Source organism: Rhamphochromis sp. 'chilingali' (assembly GCF_963969265.1).
Source record: "Rhamphochromis sp. 'chilingali' genome assembly, chromosome: 2".
In the NCBI taxonomy this organism is placed as follows: Eukaryota; Metazoa; Chordata; class Actinopteri; order Cichliformes; family Cichlidae; genus Rhamphochromis; species Rhamphochromis sp. 'chilingali'.
This window is the reverse complement of record NC_137930.1, coordinates 11,450,864-11,466,462: the sequence shown is the minus strand read 5'-3', so window position 1 is coordinate 11,466,462 and position 15,599 is coordinate 11,450,864. Positions and strand designations below refer to the sequence as shown.

At 41.0% G+C, this 15,599-nt stretch overlaps 1 protein-coding gene across 1 annotated transcript; it reads right to left on the bottom strand.

The window, feature by feature from the left end:
• Positions 1–1,427: 1,427 nt before the first annotated feature.
• Positions 1,428–7,070, bottom strand: purg (purine-rich element binding protein G). Its single transcript, XM_080862333.1, has one exon. It carries the CDS (start codon positions 6,774–6,776, stop codon positions 5,748–5,750), a length of 1,029 nt encoding a protein of 342 aa, XP_080718459.1. The 5' UTR covers positions 6,777–7,070; the 3' UTR covers positions 1,428–5,747.
• Positions 7,071–15,599: the final 8,529 nt, after the last annotated feature.

Sequence of the window (15,599 nt, the reverse complement as noted above, 5' to 3'; positions counted from 1 at the left end):
TTATGAAGTTATGAGGGCTCAAACATTATGGAGAAAAAAAAAGTACGGCTAATTGGTAAAAGTGACTTTTCAGATACTATATCATTTTTGACCACCACCTATCCCAAATGGTTATATGACCCTTGAAAAAGTCCATTTTTGGAAAATATGAACGTTTAGTAGACATTAAACTGAAGGGGTTTTTTTCTCTTGAAACTACAATGTACCCCATGACACTGATGAAATTGCTTACATTTAATTTTAAAAACAAAATCACGCTGAACATGTTCATTTGTTTGTAAATTGTGACACTTGCAGTGAATGAAACACTGATTAAAGTTTTTACCAGGACCTAAATGAAAATTTCATGTTGCAAACTCCTGTAATTATGAAGTTATGAGGGCTCAAACATTATGGAGAAAAAAAAAGTACGGCTAATTGGTAAAAGTTTGGACTCACCCAATGTACTTACAGCTATAACCAGGGGTGCACATAAGTGGTCCGCAGGTACGTATTCGCTGTCAAAATAAAAGACGCGCACCAGATAAGATGTTGCAACGCGCATTTGCGTACATCAGATTTTCTGTGGGAGGACAGAGATTTGTTTAGAACTCTTAAAGATGTCGAAGAAGCAAGCTCCTTTAAGCAATTACTTTGGTGTTCCCCCACCTCCAAAGAAATGTCAAAAGGAGTCCGAACCGCAAAAGAAGTGGTTGCAGGAGGTGAGCTGCCTTCAAAAAAATGATGATGAACGCACAGAGATGTGGTGCGGAATATGCCGTAAAAATCCTGCTCTAGCGGTCAAAAACAGTGACTTTTATATGTACGCAAACGCACGTTGCAACTTCTTATCTGGTGCGCGTCTTTTATTTTGACAGCGAATGCGCACCCCTGACTATAACTTAAACAGTTATTTGTTTTGTTTTTTGACTGATTTTCTATGTAAAGCCCCTGAATGATACTAAAGAGAACATATAATAAATGCTAAACAGATTTCTACTTATGTAGTGTTTTTTTACTCTGAGTACTCAAAGTGGTCAAATATGGCTGCATAAGATGCTTCTTGTGCTTTCATACTTCTGTGATTGTGATTCTGACATATATGATGTTCAGAGCAAGCTTGACAACACATAATTTAAACAAGAAAATTCCACCCTTTACCTGGGAAGCAAACAAATCAAATTCATGCAAATTTAAGGTAGTGAATTTCATGTATTACCATGGTCTTTGTCAGCAAACTGGCAAATTGATCTCAGGAAGTTTTTTAAAGTTTGTGCAGGCCTTCTGTGCTTTCTTTTTTTGTATGTCTCAAAGGTTGGATGCACTGTTACAAATTAAAAAGCTATGTTTAGTTAAACTTAATAACCATTTTGTTTTCCAATTTCATATTATTAGTATTTATAATACATTTATTTTATTTATTATTATTATTATTATTATTATTATTATTATTATTATTATTATTATTATTATTATTATTATGTTTTCTGAACAGAACTTTGCTCTCTGGAACTAACTGTAGGAAAAATGGAAAAGAAAATGGAAAACTATACAGCAGAACTAAAAACCTCTCTCTTTGTAGATCCATCTAATCTTTAACACCAATTCATACCTTTGCTATTTTAGCAGATGTGGGTTAAAATAGGCTAAAGTGAACAAACACACAATGACATTTGACTACTCAAAGAATTAAGCATTGTCTGACTAATGACAGCTAAAATATTTTGTTATGTGTCAATTATTATTCAAAAATGCCATATTTGACATTTTTTCACCAGTAGTTTCATGTTCAAGTACTTCTTCACATTGTTCATGTCAACATAACAGAATATTCCTGACATGAACATTTGATTTCACATTATTCTGTGAGATTCTAGAGTCTTGGTACATATGATAATGAAAATTTAATATAGCATTTGCATGAATATACACATATAGATGTTAAACTATTGAGAGCCTCAATAAGAAGCTGTCAAAAACCAACACAGACAATGAAAGGAGTTTTGAAGCACACATCAGCAGATTCTACAAGCAGAGAACTATGATTGTCACTTTACACCAAAGGCATATCTAGAGATAGTTCCTCTATGTCAACTAATTACAAAGCAGCAGAACAAAAGTGCAGCTTTTATTTAAAGTGCTGTTGATTTTGGAATTTTCAAAACGAATATCCATCATAATTTTAAACAATGTCATATTCCACCTCAAACATAATACTTTGTTTTTATGTCCATATCTTGGCCTCAGCCAGTTATTGACATAACCAATATCTAGGGTAGATGAGACAATTTTCCTAATTCTGTGACAATCAATGTTGAATCACATTTCACTAATGAGTTAATTAAATTATTACATTTCATTTAATTTTTTAAAATAAACTGTGCTTTGTACCATATATACTTTGCCATTTATATGAAAATAAAACAACTCTTCACTAGATCATACAACAGACACACCAAACCAATCCTGTGCTTTTCAAGCACAAAAGCATTCCAAGAATTGCCTACTAAAACTAGAAAAAAACAAAAAAAACAATTGAAACTCTTTTTAAAATTATTTTTCCTTTTTTCCCCTTCTTCATTTCACTAAATCTCAAATCTGTGAAACTGAGACAAAGACCCCAAAACAGACATGAGGTATCAAATATTAACTTCTGACTTGTTTCTGTTCAGATATAAACTTGACAATTAGCTCTGACACCTCTTCATATAAGCATCAGCATCTCGTGGGAAATATGACTTCCTGCATGAGAATTTAAAAAGCTGCCCACCTAATTCAAAATAAAGTTCAAACAGTCAACGTACTTTAGCTTATTAGGACCTGTACTTTAAAAAATATTATCTAATCTCAAAGGGTGTACCTCAGCTCCAGAGGTACTTTCCTTGTAAATTTCCATATTAGAAAGGAATATCGTGTTGTAGCAGACGAATCCCTTTCTGCTTATATTACTATTTCTTTCTTTTTTATAACAGAAATGATGTTGTCACTCACAGTAAAGTACTGCACTGTGTTTCAGTGGTAGTGGGAAGTATAAAGAAGCTACTGGAATTAAGTTAATCATGTTAAGATTAAGCATTAACATGAATCTATTTAATTGATTGGGTTTATGCTTTAAAATCTACTGAAGATAAAACTAGCTTTACCATTTGCACATTTAGAGTTCAGGTACTTCAGTTTTTAGGTTTTTGTCCTTTTTAAGGACATTAAGGTTGATCTAGGTTTTTGCCTTATCCTGGTATGATGCTCAAGTCAAAGTCTGGCTTGGGTTCTTTGTCAATGTGACCAGCTCTACTTTCATGCTGGTCACAGAATGCAAACATAGGCAAATATACAGCAAAATGCCATCCAAGCTCATGAATAGCAGCACTTGGATGGATTTTAAGGACTTAAAGTAAAAAATGAACTTACACTTACATTTACACTTTCAAAAAATGTAATCGCTTGTTCATCAATAGACAGCAAGGAAAGGTAAAATACAAGGTTCTGCAGGCACAAGCATATTGATTTAAGATTTTCTATAGACCCATTTGAGCTTGATGTTGAGCCCTTTCGATCCCAACACCCCCAATTCACCAGTAAGCACTGGGCTATTTGCTGACATCAAGGTAACAAGCCCAGTTTATACCTTGACTTTGATCTATTTACGTCATATATATAAAAAAAAAAACAAAAAAAAACGGACCTGAGCTGTAATAGTGAAAACTGGGTATCAACATCCTCAAAAGACAATGTGTGAAACCATTTTCATAGCACCACACAATATTACAGAATAGGCAGGAAGGTACTTAAAGTATAAACTTTGATGTTTAATTATTCCTCCTCATGCCAAAAATAAATTATGAAAAGAAGCATTCTCTTTGGCAAAATGTTTAGAACTTGTAGAACTTGGCTGTAATGAGTGAAAGCCAAAAGATTAAAAACAAAAAGCAAAACAAAAAACGGAGGCTTGTTTGTCTAGGTCAAAGTGCATAGACCTCTTCTCTCTATTATTTTAGAACTTTTCTACCATCAGTGTACATCCGCTATATGTTTCAAATTCATGTGAATAATAGGAAGAGCAGCCACACTCCAAGCAGTCATGCAACATGGTGCATCTTTTTTCAGGTCTACGTTTAGGCTCTGTCAAATGTAGTAAAGACACTGAACGACAGAGGGTGCAGCCACTAAAGATAGCATATTACAATGTTGTGTGTTCAGCAGAACACATGTAAAATACCTTTCCTTCTGTCAATATGTTATGTAAATTTAAGTATTAGGATATTAGTATCACATAAAATAAATAATGTAACTCCAGTAACACAGTTACTCTCTAGAAATGTGACATTAGATCTGTGTGTCTTTCCAGATAGCAGTCAGTTTTTTATTCTTCTGTTGAGCTGTATTTTAGGGTTCCTGAATGGACCGCTACATATATAGTTGTTTTCTAGTTTTATTAACCATTTTTAAGGTAATTATATCAAGTCATCAAGTGATCTAGTCTTTCAGCAAATTCTACAAGCCCGTTCTTTTTCAAGTGTTGCAACACAGATTTCACGCAGAAGTCTAAATAAGGTTTAAGTGCTTGTGCTGGATAGAATTACTGGACTTGGATTGCAGTACCTATAAAGTTTTTTTAATTCATTTTACCTCCCCCATTTTTGTGAATGCAACACACAGTACAACTGCAGGGTAGAGTCTTATCAAAAACCAGAACATCATGTAGTGCTTTGTGTCCTTGTAATTTAAAGCAGGCTTCTACAGCACATGTCTCCCCCCCATCATTATGCTGCCGAGGTAAGCAGCACATTTTATACATTTCAGGATGCTCTAGTCTGGTCATTTGCACAGATTGATTGGCCTAAAGTACTGCACTGCAGGAAAAGCTGTCACTAAATTCATTTTTGCCAGCATTATCATGGACATTTAAAGCAATGTTTTGTGTCTCATATGAGGCAACATAAACTGGAACTGTTAACATGAATGAAAACCTTCCGGCTGGACCAGTGAAAAGGCAGCACACACCAACAGTATGTGATTAATGTCACAATATGTGTCTTATTTTTCTCCCCTCCCACCAAGTCTTAACTGGCAGCATTAATCTGTACAACACTCGTTTCCCATTTCCAATTCTGATTCCTGTAATTTAATTTCTTCTCCACTTGTCCAGTTGGGTTGCAAGTGTTCTATAATGCTGCTTGTGTGTATTGCACTTATAGTAAGTTCCAATATATGAGGTATTTTCTTCATTAATAAAAGGGTCCGATTTTTTTTCTTTCTATATCATTTCTTAAATTGTACCTATCACAAAACACACTATACTTAACAAATTAACTCTGTTTATTTAAACTGACAAAATTTCTGCACATTAGTGTGCCATAAAATTGTTAACCATATTGCTTTGGGGGTAAAATATTAACAGATATTATTAGCGTCAACTTTCTATGTAACTTAGAATTAAAGTTTAAGCAAATGAACACTGCACTCTTGAATTTAACAGGGAGGTATGAGTATGGTATGGGGGAGCGCAGGGATGCAGCTGGCTCAGGACCCTGGGATGGCCCTGACTAACTGGCTACAACACAATAATCGGCAATGAGAAAATGATGACTGACTTCTTGGCATGTTAAAAATTTTGAGTTTATCAGCCCTTGGCAAATAAACTGAAAAGTTAATGAAGTACATCGTATCTGAGTAGTATGGTAGGGACACATACAGTACATCATATTATTGTCACATCTGGACAAAACTGAAACCCTAAATTAGGCTACATGCTAAAAGCACCATGAAGGTCAGTCCTCCTGTTCCTCACTGTCTTGCTGGCCATCTGTCCTTTTATCTTTGTGACAAGAAAAGATTCGTCGCATCTCCTCCTCGTACCTGATGAAATTCTCTCCGAATCTAGCCCAGGCTTTTAGGGGAACTGTGATGGTGTTTCTATACGGCTGTCGCACTTCGCTGATTTTTAAAAAGATACCATACCGGTTTGAACCCACATCAAAGTAAAACCTTTTGTTGTCCACTCGAAAAGACGCAGCCTCTGGAAGCTCGGGATTGTCGTTGCGATTCCTGGAGCCTGCTCGGCTGCGGTCTTCGCTCTCTTCGTCCCCGTAGTCTTCAATCAGCTGTGACAGAGCGTCTCTGAACTCAATCAGTCCCTGTGCGGGTAACACTATGGTCTGCTCGATGCCCTGGCCGTAGTAGCCCATTGTGCCGTGTCCTTTGCTGACAGTCTGCCGTATGCGGAGGAATCTGCCTCTCTGGTTCTCCTTCAGGTCCAGAAAGTACTTTCTGTTGTCTCGCTCAATAAATTCGCTCTTGAGAACACGATGTGCATGGTCATCGGACACAACAGAACCGGTGGGGGACAGGTTCGCGTGATGCTCCTGCGCTCTCTTACGGGAGTCGTTCCCGCGGCCCTGGCCATTGTTACTGTGGTCCTCGACCTGCGGAGGCGCCAGCCCCCCCCGCAGTCCAATGCGGGCGTAATAATCTATAAAGTCTCCCAGATAGTAGCGTAGAGCGGGAGCCATCGACATAGACAGTGTCAGCTTGCTCTTTCTGATGTTATCATGACGGCCCCTTCCTATCCACACCTCGGCTATTTTAAGGAAACGGCCGCGTACACTCTGCTTGACATCCAGATAAAAGCGTTTCTTCTGGATGTCGACGCGTTTGGAAGCTAATTCTTGGATGTCATTTCCTTGCTGCTGTGACCAGGTCTGAACATATTGCTGAGGAAATGCATGTCTTGGTAAAGAGTCTGATGCAATCTTACCCCTGCCTCTTTCCATTCCTTTGCAACATCCATCAGCCATCATGATTTATATTCCACCACTAGACAGCACAGGACAACGCGTTTTGTCCATTACAAAGGGAAATTAACAGGCGAATAAAGCAGGCTTACTCATACAAATATCTGGAGCAACAAACAATTTAGCGAGATGCCTCGAATGACCTGAAAATGGCAGCTAGTTTGGAATCATCAGCTGGTCGACTTTCTGTGTCCCGATAAAAGGTCAAGTTCTCCTATTTAGCTATTTCCAGTGCAGACCTACATTCCATTTTCTGTCAAGTATTTGCCTTATACCTCCCCTTTTACTAAGGGAGCTAGGGAAACAACCAACCTGAAATGGGAGGAGGCGTCCAATACTACATGAACCCGATGAACCTATCCACCCCCCTCCCCGTCCTGAGAATACCTCAGTTAAAGAGACACGACTTTTATTCTAACCGAAGGGTGCAATTCTGATACACTCACATTTTTTAGACAGACTTTAGGAGAATTTGGGTAAAACTTGTAAGATGATTATTATGACACAAAAACCCCTAATATCTCAAATTATGGCATTCGTAAATCAGAACAGAGGATTGAAATAAAATACCAAAAATTAAATCATCGTCTTTGTGAAACAGTCAAACTGCTGCCTGTAGACTACTATTGCTTTACATATTTTGAAATTGATTAATCATCTTGACGTCACAGTACAGCTGCATCACTAAGACTAACAATGATCAATGATCAACAATGGACAATGAGGTCAGTTCCATGATCATTAATATACAAATTGGCATTACCATTGATCATAACAATGATAGCTTTGGTCCTCAGATTTCGTGGAGGATGAGAGATGTCATCATGATGGCAGATGAAACAACAGTCTTTTATCATCTTAAAACACAGCGACCAGGGAGCAGAAGAACATCATATCAAGAATGCCCTGAGTAAAAGTTGTTATCCCAGCTGGCCATTTGTCACAGCTGGGAAGGTACCTAAAGAATTCTCCAGGCTATCCAGGACAGCTCTAATCTCTCTGTCCTCTCTCCATCCTCCTCGCTTCTTCTTTGTTCTGACAATCACATACAAATGCATTTTATTCAACTAGAAAATAAACATGAAAATATAATTTTATAATAATTATTATAAGAGCAGGTAGGGGATCCCCATTTGATAACAATATAACACAACTTAGTTATGTGAAATCATCATTAATGAATGTGCACAAAACAGGAGTTACATCAGCTTTATAATTTTTTGTTAACTTTGACTACATGTCCACTCTTACCTGTTTTTTTTCCCCTTTGTATTATCTCTGCTTCTTTGCTGTCTTCACCCTGCTCTCTCTCCTCTCTTGGTGTTTGTGCTGTCACCATAAGTTAAATTTAACAGTGAAACATAATTTACAACCTGATAAAAGATATGAACCAATCCATATCAATTTATAGCAATATTCAAATTAATTCTGGGCTCCTGCTGGCCATTGACAGGTAACATCCTTTTGACTTACTGTCACCTGAAACTGGAGCTTCACTGTAAACCAACAAACCAACCAGTGATATGTCAGCAGTCAGGTTGCTCAGAAGATTAAAATGAGCTAATAATCTCTAGTGATACATTTGCTAAAATTTTGATGCACTTAAGAGAGCAAATGCACATAAGCAGACACATTATAAGTCATGTAAAGAGCTTAGGAAAAGCGATTGTTCTTCCTTAATTTTCTTGAAGACATTTCACCTCTCATCCCTGCAGCACATCTGGGACACCACCTAGCCACTGGTACAGATATGTGGATGACACTTGCATCAAAATCAAAACCCAAGAAGTAGAAGCATTCAGTGTTCACATCAGGGGCAATTCTAGGATCAGAGCTTTGGGGGTGCTGAGCACCCAGAGAGCTGCCCATCCAGGCAAGGTAAACTTTACTCGTCATAATGAGACGTCTTCCCCGTCTCTGTCAGTCCCTGCATCCTTAAATGTCTCCAGTTGTACCAAGTTCCCTCTGACTGTCTCCTTGGTGCATTTAAACCCCTGTTCCTCCCTGTCCTCATCATCTGTTGCCTTCATCTCCATTATCAGTCATCATAATTTTACCCTCTCTTTTTTCTTTTTCTTTTTTTTTGCCTGTCCCGTTTGGATCTTTAGCCATCAGAATTGTTGTCTGAAGGCCAAGAAAGATGCCAAGTGGATTTACTTTACCAAGTGGATCATCATGGCCTTGCCATATTGGTCCATTCGATTGACCTTTATTATAATTATGTATTTATTTTATTTTCGTTTTTTAAAGACGGGACAGACATGACTAGGGGATAGGACAGGGAGAAAGAATGAAAGAGAGAGAGGGAGAGAAAGAAAAAAAGGGGAGAAGAGATGGTGAGAAGGGGGGAAGGAAAAAAAAGAAAAACAAACAAAACACCTGGATCACCTGTATGGAGATAAAAAAAAAAAAAAAAAAAAAAAAAAAAAAAAAAAAAAAAAAAAAAAAAAACAGTAGAGAAAACAAACAACAAAGAGCAACATAATAAAAACAACACCATCACAATAAACTAGCTAACAGTAGATACTAAATATTACATGTTATTGTTTTTTGTTGTTTTTTTTTTTATTTCACCTGTTGAGAATGAAAAAAGAAAACAAGCAGAAGAAAACGAGAGTAATAGAATAAACAGCATCACTATGATATATGGGAATATAGCAGTAAATACTAAATATTAAACATTATTGTGCAGCACGTAAGATCGACTGCGCACAGTGTGCTTTGAGGTAGGAGCCAAAAAGGGTGTAGTTTGTGTGTGTGAGCACCTGTGTGTACACCTGTGAGCATGAACGCGCTTGTTTTTAAAAGGTTCCTTCATGTAATGATCTGCTAGAGGGTGTGGGGAGTAGGGATGGGTATCGAAAACCAGTTCTTGTTGAGAACCGGTTCCCACTGTTTCAATTCCTTGGAATTGTTTGCCATTTTTGCAAACGATTCCAGTCACCCCGAATGACGTCACCACGTTGCGGCGCGTCATTTACCTGGCAGGAAACATGGCGCCTCAAAACTTTGGTTATACTTTACGAGAACGGATGACAACAGGGCAACTTGCAATACTTGAAAAGTAGATATTTCATTTAAGGGAGGAAACACTACAAATATGCAAAAGCATTTGCTCACAAAACACGCGATAACCTTAAATGAATGTCATGTTTTTAATTCCGCTCCGGACTCGTGAATCTCAACCCAGCAGCAGTGGTAACGTTTGCACGTCCTCTCCCGTTAATGCGGCAGGTAAATAATCAACTAACAGTGCATATTATGTTAGCGCGATCTGCCTTATTACAAAACCTGCAATTACTGTGCATTTAGGTGACCATGATGAGCGAGACAGACAGAGTCTGGCTCAGATGCTGGCAGTTCTTGCTACAGTCTAGCGGTAGCGTCTCCTTTCAGGCCAGGATAGACGAATGTCACCGAGCAGTGACTAAGTTTGTGGTAAATGGCTTGAACCCATTTGCCACAGCAGTTGCCCCCGATTTTCGCTAAGTGAATGTGATTAATTGTAGGCAGGGACATTACTGGATATTCTTGTGTAATTGCTACTGAACAATTTATGTTATACTTTGTTATTGCTACAGAAGAATATTTATTTTATTATTTTACATTTACAATTTTTTTCCTGGGGACCCTGTGACACCCCATTGAAGAGCCGTAGGCTGGATCTCTTAAGATCTCACCGCTAAGTTTGTAAGGCCATGTTACTCCTAAATTTCTATCTTGTTCAAAGAGAAGATATAAAACAAAGTTCTAAAGCTAATCGACCTTAGTGTTTTCCTTTTTTAAAAAGAATCGATAAGAGAATTGATAAAGAATCGAATCGTTAAACAGAATCGAAAATGGAATCGGAATCGTGAAAATCTTATCAATACCCATCCCTAGTGGGGAGCCACAGCCCCGTCCACCAGGGCATGAAGCAGGTATGGAGGAGATCAAAACTCCAGACATCCAGAGGCCCCCAGAACACAAGAGACCAAAGAAGACCAACAGAGTGGCAGCTGCGCCACTATCCCAGAAAGAGCTGACGAGAGTCCCAGATGAGGGGTCACTCAGCAGCCGTGGAGCAGAAGCCAGGCGGGGTTGCAGTGACGTGCCCGTGAGCTCCGCCGGCAGCCAGCTGTGCCAGAGTGACCGAGCCCCAGGCCGAGAGGCTGAGGGCACCCCACCCCCGAAGTGGCCTGATCGAGCCCCAGGCTCCAGGCCCTGATAAGCAGCCACCAAGGAGTGTGCTGCTGTGTACCTGGGCGCCCATCCCCGGACACAAAGAACCACCAACGCACCGATGTCTGAGGGCGTCTGCCACTGGCAGGGGAAGTGGTGGGGGAGATAGGCCTCCATACCTTGGAGGACCTGGGATATCCCCAGAGAGGTGGCGTCTGATACCCGGCCTGACATATGGACACAGACAAGCAGGCACACACAGATACAAACATCCATTCCCTCCCTCATGCTCTCATATGCAATTACTCAACACTCACCCAACGTGGAGAAAGACAGAGAGACACTTTACACACAATCACACTCCCCAAGCGTACTCTAAGTCCTGGGTCTAGGTACCCTTGCCCCTCCAAACCTCCCTCCGCCCGCTCATATGTAGTGTTGATGCATGTGCGTTCTAAGGTGCCTTTAAAACCCAGGAGGGCATGGAGCTACCTGCCAGAGAGCAGCAGGTAAGCACATAGCCCCTCCTGCTAGCCCTCAATGTCTACGTGTATTTAAAATTGAGAGGTGGGCAACGATGCCAGGGGTGAGGTGTACACCCTGATGGTCTTTTGGATTCCATGTAGCGTGCCCAGCCCCCAAGATCCTATATGTATGTGTAATGAGAGTGTGAGTAATGTGAATGTTTAAGTTGTGAGATAAAATTGAGGCACAGGCAGCCAGAAGGGGACAGAGGGGGGGATGCCTCCCCTGCACCCTGGTGACACATCTTTACCCCAAGGCCCTGCATGTGTGGGTGATTGTGGTGGAGCGGGAAGAGGGAGGCAGCTGGAGATGGGGAAGGAAGGAAGGGAGGGGCAAGTGACCCCTCCCTAGGGCCAGCTCCCCCGCTGATCCCAGTAGGCACCCCCATACTCTGCAACCCGCCATGGAAAGGGGGCCCAGGCCCATCCGGACCGGGGCCCAGTACAGCAGCGCCGCCCGGCCCCACAGAGCCCGGGACAGCCCACCCAACCCCACCTCAAAGAAAACTGCACCCACCCCGTCATCCACTCATCTTCCACACTACACAAGACAATAGACGCCCAGGCTGAGATCTTCCTCCACCTCTCCTGTATCTCCCCCTCCTGCAGAGTGAGTTCCTGCAAGATGTAACAACCTCCCCCACCAGTTGAAGAGCCCCCCAGGTGACTTGATGCACCGGCGGCACCCTGCGCCAGGACTGGGCCCCCATACACCCACCCGCCCACAACCCCGGCAACACACCAACCAGGACCCAAGCCCCCGAGGCCCAGCCAGGGCCCCAGCCCAGAGACGGAGCACCCCCAGAACTTCACGCCCGTCCTGGACCCACCCAGGGGCAGCCAGGCTACCAGGTCAGTAACCCACGCCCCTCCCCTAGCCACGCTGCACGCAGCCACGAGGAAACAGTCACCTAAGAGCCAACAGAGCCCTTAATGGGCCATGACCGCTACCCCGGGTTGAGCCCTCCAAGGAAGATGCTCCTGGAGAACCCCCCGACGCCCTAAGCCTGTCCCTACCCCCACATCAATCACAACAGCGAAGGTGGGACCAAACTATGACCCCCCACCAGGTGATGGAGCTGATCAAAGGAGCCCAGAGCAATTGATCTGATGTGGTGGCAGAGGCTGTATCAAGACTAATGTAATCTAATAGATAATTTCTATATTGGTTAGAATTAAGATTATTTTTATTTTTCCAATTCATGAGGACTGTTTTCTTGGCTATGCATAGGGCAGTGAAAACCATATGGGCGATATTCTTTTCTGAAGTGACATTATCTAAGCTGCCCAACAAACACACTAAAGGGGAAGTTAGAATGTTACATTTCAGACACTTCGATAAGTCTTCACATATCTCGCACCAAAACTTCTGAACTGGTGGACAGAACCAAAGAGCGTGGATATAATTGTCCGGTGAATTGGTTTGGCAGTGTGAGCGGTTGTTGGTAGACGTAAAGCCCATCTTGAACATCCGATGACCTGTATAGTGCACTCTATGTAGTGTTTGTCATGAGGCCGAGTGGCCTGTACTGAACAGGACTCGGGTGCAGAAACCCAGAGCAGAGACAGCAGATGATGTAACAATTATTTATTAGGCTTAAGTGCAAGAAACGTAGCAAGGACAAAAACACAATAAGACGGAGTTTGACGTGGCGTGGCCTGGGAAACGTGGCTAGGGCAGGGGAACGGGGCCTGAGATGCAGAGTGGAGCTGAGCAGAGACAGCAGATGATGTAACAATTATTTATTAGGCTTAAGTGCAAGAAACGTAGCAAGGACAAAAACACAATAAGACGGAGTTTGACGTGGCGTGGCCTGGGAAACGTGGCTAGGGCAGGGGAACGGGGCCTGAGATGCAGAGTGGAGCTGAGCAGGGAACAGTCACACTGAAGAGAGAAGATAGTGGAGTTAGGGAGGTAGTGGAGGCAGCTCTGAAGTGGCAAGTTGTAAGAGTAGCAATTCTTACTTGCAGTAGGGGACATGAGTGTTGAGAGGGGGGTGATGAGAATCCAGGGGAGGCTGAGTGGCATGGCAAGGCTGACCTGAGATCCGGGGCTTCAGATGGAGTGTGATGGCAGGAGGGCAGGCAGGTGAGGCACAGAGAGATTTTCAAAATGATTGCTTGGTATCCTGAGTCCAGAGGTGGAGCGTGAGCCAAGGTGAATCCAGCAACTGCAGCACAAGAAAGTCTTGTTAACAAGCTAAATCACAGCAAGAACTTGACGCATAAGGACCTGTTACCAACATGGGTTGATGACAAACGTGTGGCTTAAATCCCTCTGACTTGATTGCCTGCAATAGGCTCCAGGCTTGCACGAGCTGGAGGAGTTGGCCCTGCCCAGGGGCGGATCCCAGGTAAGTTCAGGAGCCTTACGGAAATTCCAGTCACCCACCGCAGACCATGACAGTATTTTGTATTGAATTAATTGAAGACTGGGATTTCTAATTAGATGAAAGGTTTTTAAGCAAATCTGAGACCAGAAGTTTTGGTCTAAGTTAACTGATAAATCCGCTTCCCATTTTGCAATAGGAAGTGATATTGATTCATCTGTTTTATAATATGATCCCATATTGTGTAACTAGTCTGTCAAATGAAATAAATTCTGTTCCTTCTAATATATGTTCTAAATATTTGATTCCTTTACCACTCCAATCTGAAAAGTTTATCATATTATTGTTTTGTAATATGTCAGGGTACGTTTGCATAGGATTAATGAAGACTCCGTGAATTTTAGAAACTCCCACCATGCTGTCAGAGAAGAGCTGATGCTGATGCTTTTGAAGCATTCATGTCGTTGGATGTTTGAGGTGATAAATGGTAGATCTGAAATCTCTAGATTATTTCAAAGTGCTTGTTCTACATCTAGCCAAGTTTCGTCTAAGAGGGTATGTTTTAGCCATCCTGAGATAAACTGAAGCCTGTTGGCTAAGAAGTAGTGCTGAAAGTTAGGTAGTTCTAATCCTCCTTTATCCTTGGTCTTTTGTAGTGTTTTTAAGCTTATACGTGGGGGTTTATTTTTCCAAAGGAATTTGGACATACATGAATCTAGAGATCTGAACCAATCTTGTGGCGGTTTAGTTGGGATCATTGAGAATAAATAATTTATTTTTGGTAAGACCATCATTTTTATAGCGGCAACCCTTCCCATGAGTGATATGGGTAGACATTTCCATCTAGCCATATCACCTTCTACTTTCTTTAAAAGTGGGATATGGTTTAATTTAGTTAGATCTGCAAGCTTGGGAGAAACATTAATACCCAAATATTTAATATTTCCCGATTGCAGTGGTGTAGAAGAAGAATTATGACAATTATGACAGAGCAATTAATCGGAAGGACTGTAGATTTTGACCAGTTAATTGAGTAACCTGATATTCTTGCAAAACAGTTTATCAATTCAATCACCCCAGAGATATTGGTTTGTGAGTTTTGGAGAAAAAGTAACACATCATCCGCATAAAGACTGATTTTATGTTCCACGTTCTTGCATTTTATGCCCTTAATTACTGAATTCTGTCTAATTGCTGCTGCTAGTGGTTCAATAAAAATTGCAAACAGTGAAGGGGAAAGTGGGCATCCCTGCCTGGAGCCCCTCAGGAGACAGAAGCTGGAGGATGTCTGATCATTTGTTCTGACACAAGCTGTTGGGGAATTATATAATATTTTTAACCAGTTAATGAAAGAGGATCCAAAACCAAATTTGTGTAAAGTGGCAATTAGAAATTTCCAGTTAACTCTGTCAAATGCTTTTTCTGCATCTAAAGAAAATATTGTAGTTTCAAGATTTTTACTGTATGAGTAGTCTATCAAATTAAGTAATCTACGTGTATTTGTTGATGAGTGCCTACCTTTTATGAAACCAGTTTGGTCAGGATGAATTAAGAGGGGGGTTATTTTCTCCAGTCTCTTTGAGAGAGCTTTGCAGATTATTTTAAGGTCTACATTTATAAGGGATATTGGACGATAGCTTGAGGGATATACAGGGTCTTTGCCTGGTTTTAGCAGGAGATTAATGTTTGCAGAATTCATATTTGATGGAAGTCTGCCCTTTTCTTTGATTTCCAACAACGTTCTGTAAAAAACTGGTGCTAGAATCGACCAGAATTCTTTGTAGAATTCTGCAGGAAAGCCGTCTGGACCTGGA